The sequence below is a fragment of the Amblyomma maculatum genome, chromosome 3, assembly GCF_055883805.1.
Source record: "Amblyomma maculatum isolate TAMU_Amacu chromosome 3, ASM5588380v1, whole genome shotgun sequence".
NCBI classification, from domain to species: Eukaryota; Metazoa; Arthropoda; class Arachnida; order Ixodida; family Ixodidae; genus Amblyomma; species Amblyomma maculatum.
In genome coordinates this window covers 192,991,162-193,005,934 of record NC_139346.1, presented here as the reverse complement: position 1 = coordinate 193,005,934, position 14,773 = coordinate 192,991,162, and the positions used below count along the sequence as shown (strand labels likewise).

Here is a 14,773-nt window from a genome sequence, read left to right as displayed (position 1 = left end):
GTCTGCTAATAAAGCTCCCACGAAAAGGGGAGGTGGCGGGGGAGGGAGTCTAGCCTTTGTGTGTGGGTGCCCTCCAGAACACGTTGCTAAGCGCCTCATAAGGTGCGCACCGCGTTCGTTCGCCGTGTATAATAATTCAAACAAGGCGCCACGTATATACACACATACACGCAAGCAAGCAAGCAAGCGTGCTCGGGGAAGACAAAAGCACGCAGCCAATCAAGGCCGGACTAGTGTAGCTGCTGGTCGTCGAACAATCAGAGAGATTAATGGCGCTCGCCCGAGCGTTGTTAATGAGTGCCGGTAAAGCAGGGCTCGAGCCGCGGAAAGTCATAATGCAGATTTCACTGACAACTCCATCAGCCGGCCGGGAAAGAAAGTTTCATAAAACGGCGCCTCGGCAGGGCCATCCTTGCTCTATCCAAGTGTGTAAGGGTTGTCGGCTGAAAAGCTTGCACGAATATAATAACGGGGCGCGAAGAACACAGTCAGGGACGTACGCGAGGTCGTAAGTAAATCACGACGTCTTTCGCGATATTACAGAAGAACGTTGGGTATACGTGAATGACGGCCTGCCGCGATTAAATATTCAACGAACACTCCGCGAGCGGAAAGTGAAGGGAACAGCTTTGTCGGGCAGGTTGGTCCATACTTGGCAGCAACTTGCAGCGCATGCTGTACACAGGCCGCAGCAGACTACGAAGATATCAGCCAGTCTGTACAATAAGATAGCAAGTCGAAATGCATTTTTCTAACACTATAGATTTAAAGAACTGCTTCAGGTACACTTCGCTACACCACGTCACTGTATAACATCGCTACCGTCGCTGTTTGCTCCTATCCCACAGCATGTTCCGATTATCGTTTGCGATCTACCAGTTTTCAGTAGAGGCAAATGGAGCTTCGGATTTGCAGAAAACAAACCTATCGTAAGTTTGTGACGAAATGCGGGTTTGTGTCCAGTTATATCGGTTCCGCGTTCTCAAAGATCACCTGCCAGCCAGGTCGGAGACGCGCGCGCAAGTATCGCCACATACATACCTGCGCGTGTCCTCCGAGCAGGGAGTGTGCCGCGGCGCCGGCCATCTGCAGCGCTTTGCTGGTCACATCTCCGGCCATGGAAGCGCCCACCTTGGCCACGGCTTCTGACCCCGGGGCTGCCGGGGCGGGCGAAAGCCGCGGGGGCATAGCGCCGCGTCCCGGCACCGCCGTGGTCGCCTCAGCCATGGCGGCGCCTGTGCTGCCGCAGCTCGAGGAGGCCGGGCTCAGCGGACCTGTCAGCCCGGGACTCGACGCGCTGGACTGGCCCAGGCACGAGATGAGCACCGGGGGACCGCCGGCGCTGCCAGGACCACCACCCGTTCCCCCCGACGAGGAGCCGCCGCCGCCCTGGTTGGCCGCAGCGGCGGCCGCTGCTGCTGCCTGCTCTTTGGCTCTGGCGACAGCTTCGATGTTCTGCAGGAAAGCCTGAGTGCCCAGCAACGCTCCTGGAGACATGCTCTCCAGGATTTTGCCTGCGCACAGGAAAGGAAGAACAGGGACGTAAGATGGGTCATTCGCAGGCTCAGTACGGCCAGTTTTGTTGCACGCATAGCGAGTCTGAGGTGGCTTAGAGGCAAGCGCTGTAATGAGCAAGGTATAGCGTCAGCACGTCGCCTAGGTGACGTGTTTATGTCTGTGCACGCAATACAGAATGCAACAATGCTCTGTTCATGCACAAACTCATCAGGCGGTTTAAGACCTGCAGAAGAAGCTCTCGGTAGGTCTCACCTACCTATATAATAAAACACAAAATGAAGATCATCAGTAGTACATTTTGAAATTAGTTTTTTTAGGTGTTCTTATTGCGCATAACAATTTTTCGTAATTCAATGACTCCGTGTAGCCGATCGTCAGATCTCTAAGCTGCTTGCCGCTTTGCTGTAAGCAATAATTCGACGGGTAGTGTGCGTTTGCCGCGTATCTAATTAAGTTAATCGCCGTCGCCACAAAATAAAAGCGATTCAGGAAGGTTCACTTGCAACTTTGTTAACAATGAGCGTAAAAACAGTATCATATACACACACAAAAAAAAGAAACGGAAACACGATTGTGGACAACATAACAAAACAAAACTGCGCGAAGGCAACGGGACAAGAAGGCACGAATACAGAAGGCATGAATACACACACACACACAAAGCGCAGTGTATTCGTGCTTCTTGTCCCGTTGCCCGCGCAGTTCTGTTTTGTTATAACCACGAACCGACTAGCCCAACATCACGTCTTACTTGGATAACATAACTTTTTTTTTAAACATGAATTCATTGCAACACCGCACAACACATCAGAGGCGAATTTATTGGGCACCTTTGGGGAGTGGTTAGCCTTCTTTTTTCTTTTTTTTTTTTTTAAATAAAATGGGGTCCAGCATGGTTCTCGTGCCTAAAATTTTAGCCTCGCACTCATTCTTCGACCCCAACCCCTCCCGACACTGATCCTGCCCTGCAAGATATCATCTCATATTATGAAGCAAGCACATTCCTTCACGTGTCTCGTTTTCGCTTAATTATAAGGTATACCCGAGCCGGAACTAGATCAACTGTTTTGCAATGTAAGACCCCATTAGCAGTGCCTACTTGCCTTTACTTCATTTTGATTGCGGTTTGGTTATGGTTCTTCGACAATGTAGCGGAGACACCCGCCGTTCTTGTCTCCGAACGTACACGAGAAGTGAATTCCGATTCATCAAGTCAGGTAGCGCGACAGCGTTCCATTTCCATCAATCTTACTCCGGAGTAAAATGTATCATTGCCGGGAGTCTCCTTCGCGGCACCTGAGCTTGCAGCCTAAACGCCAGTGTCGCAATCACCGGTGTGCGTGTGTTTATACCGTGTTCCGCCTTCACGTCAGCTCTCCACCGTAGCGTTTACAGCACGCACAGTTTCATGCTCAGCCAGACCACTTGCGATGTGAGAAGAAAAGAAAAAAAAAACTGCAAACGCACATACCTGTCGCAGCGGGAGCTTAAATAAAATTATGAGCAACTCTAACCTTACGCCAATACTTTTTAAGAATGAAAGACTAAGTCGTTTCTTTCCGAAGCACGTCCAGCAGTGTTGATTTACAGAGCCGACTTTTCAAGTTGTGCGCGCGCAGACAAGGCGAGTTCCGCGCTACTGTCTGCCGAGCGCGCACATCATTTCAATAAAGGCGCGGACGACTTATTCGCTCCACGCGGAGCAAAGCACAGTACGCGACAGGTTCAATTTTCCCTTCGCACACACATATCTACCAACGGACGCCAACATTACTGCGATCGATTTTTCTCCTCTGCCTTCCTCTGAGTGCGCGAAGCGCGCCTTTCTTAAAAGCGGACCGCCGACGGGGCTGTTTCGGAAAAGATGGAAACGGAACGAACGAGGAGCGCATAGGGAGAAAGCGGAGCACTAGACGTCTGCCGCCTTTTCTGCCCGTCCGCGACGCGTCGAGCAGAGGTGCTAATTCTATTTCTTATTCTTGCGCCGGCCGACTCGGGAGCGGGCTGATTAAACGGGCAGGGCAGCGCGGCGTTCAAACAGGCCGCGTGTTAATTGCATTTCGCCCCGAGTCGCGGCGCGTAGGGCTCGTCGTACCAGCAGCCGCCCGGAGAGATGTATTCAGTGACAAGCCTCAATGATGGATTGGTAAGCGTCCACGAGGCACGCGGGACGCGAAGCATGCCGCGCGTGTACATACGTTGAAAGAGCATCGTAAGAAAGCGCTAGAGAGAGAGAGAGAGAGAGAGAGAGAGAGAGAGAGAGAGAGAGAGAGAGAGAGAGAGAGAGAGAGAGAGAGATAGTTAAAAAACAAAAAAACTCGGAGAGGTGTAGATCTCGATGAGAACACGGGCACACTCCCGAAACGAAAGAGCCGCGCAGCGACCACTGCTATACTTCAACGACGGCGACTGTGGCGCCGACTGGCGGAAGAAGAAACGAATCACCATCGGAATCTGTGTGCGCCACTCCTCGTTTAAGGCCGGCCTTTTTCATTTCTCTCTATATCTTTTTTTTTTTTTTTCCGGCGTTTGTCTGGACATTCCGCTCACGCTGAAAAGAGGCGGAGATGTACGTAGAAATAAAACACAAGGACAGAGACCGGCCGGCTCTCTCGTTAGGCGATCTGGCGTCTCCGCTGATCTGGCAGGCATTCAGAGGAGGCGTGACCGACCCTCGTACATTCGATCAAACGTTAAAATGAAACTGAGAAGTAAAGGTTCCGAAAACGTTTCTGAGTCACACTCTTGATATTAAGAGAGCCGGTATAATTTGAGAGAAGCCGAGCCAGGCACGATATGTGCGCGCATCCTTTAATCGGAAGGAGGAATAATAATAATAAAAAAAAAAAATCTAACAGGCGGCGGAGTACGAACAGTTCCGGAATCCGGGCTGAGAATCATTCGCCCGTTTAGAGATAGGCGTGGTTACAACGATGCCGCAGATACATGCGCGCGAAGATCGCTTCTCTTTCCTTCTTTTGTTTGTCGCTATTTTCTTAACTATTATAATGCATTAAGACGAGTGAAACGTCGGCCTTCGTAGAGCACATGAATACATCATCTGCTACTCTATCCTTGAAATAAAATAAAAATTCAGTGAAGGCTCGGCCGGTTTCGGTGATTGAATAGTTTTCATTTTAGGCAGAAAAGGAACTTCACCACCATGGCTTCAGGGACTATGGAGGGCCGCGTGTACATTGACAAGCGCTTTGTTTTGGATTACATCACGATGTGATGTGTGCACCGTTAAGATGCTTCTGGCAGAGGACACGTATATTCTCAGAATGAAAGGCCTCCTCATGAGAAGCAGCGATCGAAGACAGCGCACATTGATCGCTTCATTTTCTACACTGCATGCATAAAAACTAAAAACAAGATGCTGAATCCAGTTGACAGAGAAAATCAGGTTCTTTTATTCATTATAAGCTCTTGGCCCTGATTGTGATACTTATGGTGAAATGGCAGCCCAAGCCAGAAAAAGAAAACACAGCAACAGCTTAGAGGGACACGTAAAATCCGCCGTAATGGTGTCACGCGACAGGCACCTTTCAGCGGTGTCTCTTCGCACACAGTCACTGCTCATTGCCTATATTACTAAGCGTCAGTTAAGCCAACATCATACACACATTACGGCCATCCTCCCTAACCCTCCTACTTCGGCCAAGCATATAAAGCGCTTATACGTGGCCTAATCGGCATCTCAAAGGCAGAGGGTTCGAAGCGCGACTAACGTTAAATTGTTTGATAAATGCAGCAATAGTTATTTCACCCTACAAATCCTTTTTATTTCCTGTCCGTGACGCCAGGCGCCTCGCAGGTTTCTCTGTGACGCCGACGTCGTCACGGGAAAACATTAACACAGCGTTAAAAATGAAACAAATGATTACATTTGGCACGCTTCAAACGTCATACATCCCGCCTTAACGCTATGGTATACAACCTCCGCGCGTTCTGAACTCAAGCTTGGACATCGGAGATATGATTGAGCAAAAAAGCAAACTGGTGTTAAAAAAGAAAAAAAAAGAAAAGATGCGCAAAGAAGATGCGCAGGTAAGGAGAAGCACGCTAGGAGCCTGGAAGCGCGAAATGCTCTTATAACAGCGCCAACGCTGGCGGTGCGGACAGCTCACGCAGCCCGAAGCCATGGAGGGGGAACTGCTCTCTGACGCTGTGACGAAGCGACCGCGGAGGAAAGAAAGGCGCCACGCTCTCCACCGCGAAGCGCGAGATCGTAAATAAGGGCCTTATCTCGGAAACCGTCTCGGCGAGATCTTGTTCAGCGGCGAGCCGATGAGCACACACGTCGCGTGCGTAGCCATGTGTGCCGGAACGTGTGTACACACACATACGCAAGCGCACGCCGGGCCCGCCGGGCGTCAAAGAAGGCACGCGAACACCACGCATGCAGACGCAACTGCTCGGTGTTGTGGCGTGCTCTTCCTTTTCGAGGTGCCCGCTCTGCGCAAGGTGGAGGTGCTGAAGCCGTTTATCTGATCGGCACTCGGCCGTGTCCAGCAAGGTAGTGTACCCGGTATATGGTCAATAGCTATAAAGACGGCCTCTACACGCAGAAGACATTCTCATAGTAGTCTGCGCTAAGGCTAATGATCAACGTTATAATGACTTGATCTTGTATAAACACATAGCAGTATGACTCGTAGAACTCTTGTCTGAGGGTCAACAACGTATCCTTTGAAACTTAGTATCACTGCCAGTTTTGCGAAGAAATATTCCTTTTGTCTATGTTGTCTATTTTTTTTTTTTTTTTTTTAAGTACAGAAGTGGCCCGTCTAAGCATATGCCTCGTCATGGCGTACGCGGCGCCGTTCACCTAGTCATGCTGAGAGAAAGCTTGCCCATTGCCTCTGACGTGACATAGCAGAGTATTTTGCCAGGCACGAATGAATGCGAACCCCTCCCTCCCCCCCCCCCCCCCCCTCTCTCTCTCTCTCTCTCTCTCTCTCTCTCTCTCTCTCTCACACACACACTCACACACACACATACAGAGACAGAGAGATGAATGGCTATACCGTTTGTCCTGCATGTAATTTCTATGTGCATAACCTATTTGCATATGTCTAAGGGAAAAAGTAAACCAGAACTGACAAGTGACTAAGAGCAAGCAGTGAAGCCACACGCCCCAAGGCATGAGACAGGAACATCGCCGGCAAATCGATCGAGGAACGGAGGTGACTTTGTAGTACATAGTGCTGACACTGCTCAATAGAATTCGCCGAACGTCAGCCGTCCGCTTCGTCACAAGCTTACAATTTCTTGAAGTTTTGACAACTTTTCCGTGACGTGGGTTCTGTCGTTGCAACATCGCCCGCATTAACTCTTTCGCCTAGAGGCGAAATAACAACCAGAGTGTATGCAAATAAGTTCACGACGGCAAGCTTCATAACATATAAATTAAAGCCAAAGGCGACGCACGTGCGTTCTGCCTCGTGGCTGCACAGAAGAACTGAGAATACAGTTAATATTTCGAATGAGAAAAAAGCACTAGGCATGAAATCAGAAGTGAAACATTGCGGAAATTCTGAAAAAAAAAAAAAAAAAAAAAAGAAGAAAGGAAATAAGAGGCCTAAGGCGCTCGACCCAACTGAATTAACTGACGGACCGGGCTGAGCGAGGAGGCGCCAGCTGTCCTTGTCTTGTGCGCCGGCCTCGTCGGTCGATGTCTCGGAACAAACGAGAACAGAAAAGCAATAACAACAACAAAATAACGAGCCGATCACGTCTAGCCTCTTCCAGCGCAGTGCAAGATCCACGGCAAAACGAAACGCAAAAAGAAATCACGATATCTAGTAGGCACCTCGGTACAGACGACCTCTTTTATTCGTTTCCAGGCATGCAGTAGTTGCTGTGCTCTCGTAACGTTATGTCCCGTTAGCAACGTTATGTTCCGTTAGCGCAAACCGAAATGTTGGTGGTGCCTACTGCGAGGAAATGGCAGATGCGCTCAGCGTCGCAGTTGCTTCAGAAACGGAATCATTCCCTCCAGAATGAGAAGCAAGCAGTCAACGTACCATCGCCACAACGAGCAGTGGTTTCAGGAAATTAGAGCACTTTCGCTTACATTGCGAAGAACATTCGTAATGAAAGCGCCTCCACGTTACATGCAGCCAATGAAATTGCCAAGTAATGCAGCTTTCATGGTTGCCAGCTCAATACCCCTGCAGCAACAATTTCATGCACGCTGCACAAGCCAAATAAAATGTTTCTTTTCTTTAGTATTACTATTACCACCACCACCACAAAAGACTTAGGGAAGGCGAGAAGGGCTAAGAAAGTATCAGGACGTACTACAATGACTAGAAAGAAAAGTGCACCCACCAAAGCACAAAACGCTAAGTAGCAAAGGGGCGGTTGCATAAGAAAACCAGAAAAATATCATCTTCCCACACTTAAGCCTCATTTTACACTTAATATCCAAAACAAATGTAATTCTTGCGGCGAGTAACCAAGGCTACGCCAAACTGTGTGATCGCGTCAGAGAAATAAATATACCATACCAAAGGAAACCCTACACCTGATCAGTGGAAGACACTGACCAGCTCAGACCCATGCAGCCTGGTAGGAACTCCTCGAAGGGCAAGGGAGGAGGCAGAACCAATGGCGCCATATAGACTCACGGTGCCATGCTCACCCGGATTCAGGACGCGAAAATAAAAAGAACGACAAAAGAGGGGAAGACCAAGTTACACAGCATGTACAGGGTCATCCACTTCTAGCTATAACACGGTCACTGCTTCCAAAGCAACATTACGTCCAACCTAGGTGCACATCGATGCAGGCACAGGGGGAGACAGAAGTGCCGCTTCACATGGACTGTCAGTTAGCTTTACCGCGTGGACAGTTCGGACGTAATGGCTCTGTGAAAGCAGTGGCCATGTTATAGATAGAAATGGATGAGGCTGTACAACAACAAACACCTTCGACGATCGAGGCTGAGATCGTCGGCGGATTCGGTGTCCCTGTACAAGACGTTGCTAAATGGTCTGGACCGAGAGCACCATTCACAACAACGTGTATTAGGACCAGCCAGACATCGCCACCTAACGGAAGGGACGCTCGGCAGTAGCGTGATAAGAACACAAGGTATGGCAGTTCTGCGTATAAAGCCAAGCATTAGAACAGGCACGCAATATAGACAGGGCGGCATGAAGAAAATGACGAAACTTTGGCATGCGCATGTCCCAAGCTTACAGTAACGCGTTATATGGGAAAGGGGGGGGGGGGGGGGAGGAGAATAAAAGATATAGAAATTCTCCTATCTCTGGCATACTGTCAGCTATTTTTGTGCAAGTAAGACAGGCGTAAAATGATATGCGCAGAGAAAGAAAGTTTCTGATTACGCGTGCAGCGGCGTGCAAAGACTTGGAGAAAAAGAAAACCAGCACAGTCACGGCATACGCCCGGTGCAAAAAAAAATCGGTGGGAGCAATGAGCATGCAATCAAAGTGCTACAAAAGGAGCTGACTCATCAGGATTGTCAACAATGATATCAGCCAACTGAGAAAGGGCGTGGAGAAGAAAAATGCCCCACGCTCACTGTGGTAACTCCTTTTTTTTTTTCACTTTTTTTTTCTTTTATTGAGAGTTGTGATGCGAGGCGACGATGCCTGCGGGCGCATGCCTCCCAAGAGAGGATCTGCGCACGCGTTTTTGTCCGAGAGTTGCCATCCCACCAACATCACCGCGTCACGCGCTAGACGCTCACAACAAGATAACCGTTAAGTGACCGGGCATCCCCTCTTTCCAAGCGCCGCACAAGACGCGCAAAACAAAAGAGGAACCAAGTACACTCCACAAACAAATCGAACTTGGCGCGGGCGCACGCATGCGCTGACAATTCATTTGCCAAAGGGTGCTAATGAATGACATAAAAAATACGACCCGGCCGGAGACGCGGCGTGAAATGAAAGCGCCGCAAATGCAAAAGAACAGAAAGAAACGAATAGAAACGCAGAGAAAAAAAAAGAAAAAAAAAAAGGAGGCGACGACTCGCGCCATCCAACCCAACCCTATCCGATCCCCTCTTCCACCTCCACTCGCCGACTGCGCACATCTCGGACAGGCAGCTAGCAGACCAGAAACAGAATCAACATTAACGGCGCCCAAATACACGCAAACACTGTGTAGAAGATAAAAATATATATATATATAAATGTAATAAGGGCTGAGTCTGGCACGAAGGCAGAAGAGCGAGCATGGAGACGACAACGCGTTGCTTCATGACTCACTGGAGAGTGCTGCTGTGGCAGCCCACATCTCCGCGCCAGGGGCATTCCATTTCCCTTTGTCGTTTCATTCGATGCCGCTTGCCGGTGCTGATGCTTCTCGCGTCTCTTTCTCTTTTAGTGACTTTTTTTTTTTTCTAATCATGGAAGCCATGCAATTGTATTAATATTTGTTTTGTTCCAATGCTTTCCTTCATTAACACGAGTGTGGCGACTCGGCAAAAAAAAAAAAAAAAAAAAGAAAGAAAAAAAAAGAACGGGACTGAAGGGTACCAGGACGAAGCCAATTGTTTGTTATTTATCGCCTTCCTTCCGTTTATCGCGAAGAGAAAAGAGCAGGCTCTGGGGAGGTAAGAGAACAAAATAGAAAAAAATATATATATACAGCTGCTTTAGCGGCGTCGCCTCCAAGCTTTTATTTAACCACTGAGACACGCCTTCACACGTTCGAGTGAGTCATGTGTGTGTACTGCCTTGGTGGTTTCTTTTATTTATTTCTTTTTGTGTCTTTCTGGCCTTCCATTAGCGTGACGGGCCATATAAGTCCCGAAAGAAAGGAGAGTCCCGTGATGCATGAAGAAGATAACGCGGGAAAAGAAAATTGTGAGCCGCGCTTTCTCAGAATAACATGGCCTTCCTACCTTCAGCTGCTTCACCTTGGAGTTCCGTATTTTACACGAAAAGGGTACGGATGACGTGCAGCGGTGGTCCCACTTCAACCCTTTATCTATTTCTTGGGTCTTTTGGTTTAAAAAGAAAAAAAAGGTGGACTCCAGCACTGTTTTCTATATACGTAAAATATTGCGCCTCGGGAAGGGCAGGCGAGAAAAAAAGCACCCCCCCCCCCCCCTTCCCTTATGCCCGTCCTTATATAGATTTGGCTGCGAAGCGCACTGCTAGAAAATTCAGCGCCATGGCGAATAAAAAAAAAAAAAAAAAAAAAAAAAAAAACGGAGTTGTAAGCGCGCGATCGGCCGACTGCGTTCTTGTCAACCTCTCGCAAGCCCCCCGTGCGCATTCAAATTTCTAGCAATGCCCTTTCTAGAATCAGCCGGCTCGTTCGACTTCTTTGCATATACCAGTCAGCCAAGCAGGAATCATGCTGTCTATATATAACCCACCACCGACATTATCTACAAATAGATCCTGTAGGCTGCAAACTTCTATCAGCTTGCATAGCAGGCGCAATATTTCCGGCGTCGGACTTGCATGGTCACAGGCAAACTCAATTTCCGGCTGGCAAAAATTTTAGAAAATGCGTTCGCATTCTCTTCGACGTTATTCCAACTCTCTACATTGTGATCTTTGTTTCATATTCGTAACTATCAGTTAAGAATGTCTTTCTCGCTCCGACACCAATGATCTTGCACTCTCGACCGCAAAGCAGCTCAAATTCGTTGTGTACAGTACTCACGGATTGAAATAGGACCCTCGGAGCGCGTGGCCGTCGCTGCATGCAGCGCCGCCCGTGGATGCTCATGGAACCAAGGTGCTGCATTGTGGTATAGCGCGAAGGGGAGAACATCTAAAAAGCAGAACTGCTCCTTCCGGTCGCCAATAAGCCGGCCTGTTGTTTGCCACACTGCCTTGCATGCAGCGACGGCCACGCGCTCCGAGTGTCCTATTTCAATCCGTGAGTACCTACGCCGTACTGGAACTGCACGTTATTGCAGTCATGAAAATACAAGAGTTGTGCCGCCTGAGTAGTAAGGCACCATGTTAATCCAGGCACTCCTTTCTTCTGTGTATGTGTGGGTGTGTGTGTGTGTGGGGGGGGGGGGGGGGAAGTAATAACTTCCTCACAGCATCACAAAATGCATAAGCTGACTATACTTCGTCTCACAAGATGTTTGTAGAACTGCGAAAGGCAGAGGCACCTCGGTCCAATCTGGATCACGCGCATTACAATAGATAATTGTATTCCTACGCGCCACTCGCCCCCCAAATTAGCGGGGTGACAGTAGGAGCACAATTCTCTATTATAATGCGCAGGGGCGGGAGGCACTTGGGAACACAACTGCAATGGCTCTTCTGCCTTTCGCAGTGCTGCAGATATCTTGTGAGACGAAGTATAGGATTAACATTCGCAGCTAGTCATTGAACTCTTTTTAAATTTCACCTCTTCGCGCTCACAGATACCGATAATAAGTGCGACCAGGACCTCTCCTACATTTCCGAAGTACCCTGTTCAAATACTCCCCGGTCGCTTCGCTTTCGCATGTAGGCTTTTAATAAAGGCCACCGAAGCGCGCCCCTTGCCAACTTTAAAAAAAGACCTAATCGCGCAACTAGCAGCATTGCTGGTCGCGAGAAAGAGCAGAATTAGCTGTCGAAAACGCAGCCCCACCGCTCGGCATTCACTCCTTCTCTTCTTGCTCGCCGGTGGTCACCCGAGCGTTTCCGTGTCGCAGTTCGCCACCGCCGCGCGGCCTATCGTGAACGGCGGCAGCGTCGGCGCGGCGCTGGCAAGCGAACGAAAAGCCGGGAGCGCAGCCAGCGATCTACGCGTACGTGCGCTTAATCCAAACAGCCTCCCCAGCTTCCCTCTCTGTCCACCTCCCCGCTCGAACAGAGAGGCAACAGCACGCTGGTGGAAGGGACGGGGGAAAGACCGTATTCCGGCTCTTCCGCATCATTTTCGACCGCGAACCCCTCTCGTGCTCTTTCCACAATGCCGCAGCCGGCGCGGCTCTTCGAGAGCGAGGGAACGGAAGGGCTGCTAGCTGGGACAGGAGGAAAGAACGATGGAGGCAGGCATAGCGCCGCGTGCGCCAAGAAAGAAAAGCGCTCCGCCCCCTCTCCGCCAGCGACAGCCAATCGGGAGCGACCAGCTTTTCTAGCCGGGATACGCCCCCGCTGTAAGAAAAAAATAAAGGGGGAGGAAAGTACTGAGAGCGGTAGCAGTGAGGGAATAGGCAGGAGGGGGGTGGAAGAGGGAGAAACCACGCGCCGACGCGTTGTACAAGCTATTTCTTTTTGCTACCCCCCCCCCCCTTCCCTTCCCTTACCGCTCTATAGGTTGTTCTCTTTCTGATATTCTCTTGCCTATCCCAGCTTTTCTTTAAACTTTAAAAAAAAGCCAAACTGACACACACAAAAAAAAGCACGCATGGAGAGACCGCAGGGGAAAAATAAAAAAGGGGAATGACGAACTTAAGTACAAAATACTCCTTATGCAACGAAAGAGACAGACGAGATGACTTGGAAGCGGAGAAAAAGAAGATTCCATGGCCGGCGCTAGCGCACGCGCACATATACACTACTCCGATGACGTCAGCTCTCCCAGAAACAATAGACAACAGGCCAGACAGGCGCCGAGTCCTGCTTCTCTCCTCCCTTTTCATGGACTACACGTCCTCCCTCTCCACTGTAGACACGCGATGCTGGCGGGGGGGCAGAAAGGAAATATATTGCAAACTCAGGGACGGGCTCCGAGGTATGCCAAGGCTTTTGAAATCTGCGGGTCTTTGCGCCGTAGCGCCCGTTTACTGTTACGCGTTTGTTCTCCGACCGCGGCGACTGCCGAGCATTCTCCTCTCGAGGCGTACGTGCGCTAACGCGAGCTCTTTTTCTTTTACCTTTTATTTTTCGTTTTCTACTGCGTCGGTTCAGCACGGCGCAGGAAGTGAGCTCAAATGAAACGAGAGAGGATTTCAAGGTTGAACAAAGGTGACTGACGTCTCGTCTCCCAGAGGGGTGGAAGGAATCTATAGAGGTCGCTAAAAGACAGCGCCGCGCCACTACGCAAACGTCGAGAAAGAAGAGACTCGTTCCGCATGGTGAGCGAGCTGCGTGAACATGTCTCGTATGACACGGTTCTGCAGCTTTGTGCTGCACCTGCGATGTTTATCAGACAGGGCTAGGGGGGTGCTGGCTTAACCGCGTCGATTACGTCGCATGCAGTGGAAGATTCAAGCGGAACGTGCAAGCTCACGAATTCTCAGTGTTCCGCTTTTCACATCTTCTATAAATGAAACTGGCAACATAAATTAGAAAATCAGCACATAACAGTGGCCGTTCATACCACCCAGGCCCAGAAGCGACGCCAAGAAATGGGTGTGATGCAATTCCTTTTAGAATTTCAGATGATAGTAACATCATTTATTTCAGATAGGCTTACTCGCGAAAAAAGCAACGCTGCCGCCGCCTAGTAAGCGTATTCGTTTGAATAGGATGGACACCCGACGCTGTATTTGATATATATATATATATATATATATATATATATATATATATATATATATATATATATATATATATATATATATATGGAGGAGCCAACAAAAGAGTCCAAGGTAAACGTAGGGGATGTCTTTTTCTTTATGCTTTTGTAGTTTATACTGACCAGAATTAGTCGTGTAATTGTTTTATTGCGAATGCAATACTACTCTCGAGCCTTCAGCGTGGCGCGGCCGCACCCACGTGACGCTGTGACGTCACACCCCACGTGACGCTAAGGTGAGAGCTTGACTACCAACTCCAGCGGTCAGCGTAGCGCGGCCGCACCCACGTGACGCTGTGACGTCACACCCCACTTGACAGGGTGAGAGCTGGGCTACCAACTCAAGCGGTCGGCGTAGTGCGGTCGCAGCCACGGCGCAGCGCGTGACGTCACACCCCATGTGACACAAAAGCGAGAGATGGGCTGGCAGGAGCTGCCAACTTGGGTCTCTCGTTTCACATGGGACGGTTATGTCAGAATCAACCAGCTAGGGCCCTGGCATTCACTTTACCCCTATAGGCCACTAAGGCACGTTCATACGGCTTGGTTTAAGTGGGGCTTTATATGTGGGCTGAGGAAGAAGAAAAAGAGAAGAACGCTCGGTCACCCGCAGCTAATGATTTCGTTCAATATTTGGTTCAGCAGCGTTGAACCCTTGTAATTTTTTAGGGTGAAATATAATAGAAAGTGGCTCGAATCCATATGTACAAGCACGTACACCACACATGCATGGATTAAGTGAGGGTGGAAAGGGGGAGTAAGGTAGGCAGCGACATGCAACTTCTCTCAT

The 14,773-nt window shown here is 49.4% G+C and overlaps 1 protein-coding gene across 3 annotated transcripts in view; it reads right to left on the bottom strand.

The window, feature by feature from the left end:
• The window catches only part of LOC146197306 (uncharacterized), a 525,739-nt gene that overhangs the window by 30,706 nt on the left and 480,260 nt on the right, over positions 1–14,773 (bottom strand). For all 3 annotated transcript variants that reach the window (XM_084599121.1, XM_084599122.1, XM_084599120.1), the window contains one exon: positions 1,042–1,514. In XM_084599121.1, coding sequence (XP_084455247.1) covers positions 1,042–1,514 — 473 coding nt within the window. The remainder of the gene's footprint in view (positions 1–1,041; positions 1,515–14,773) is intronic.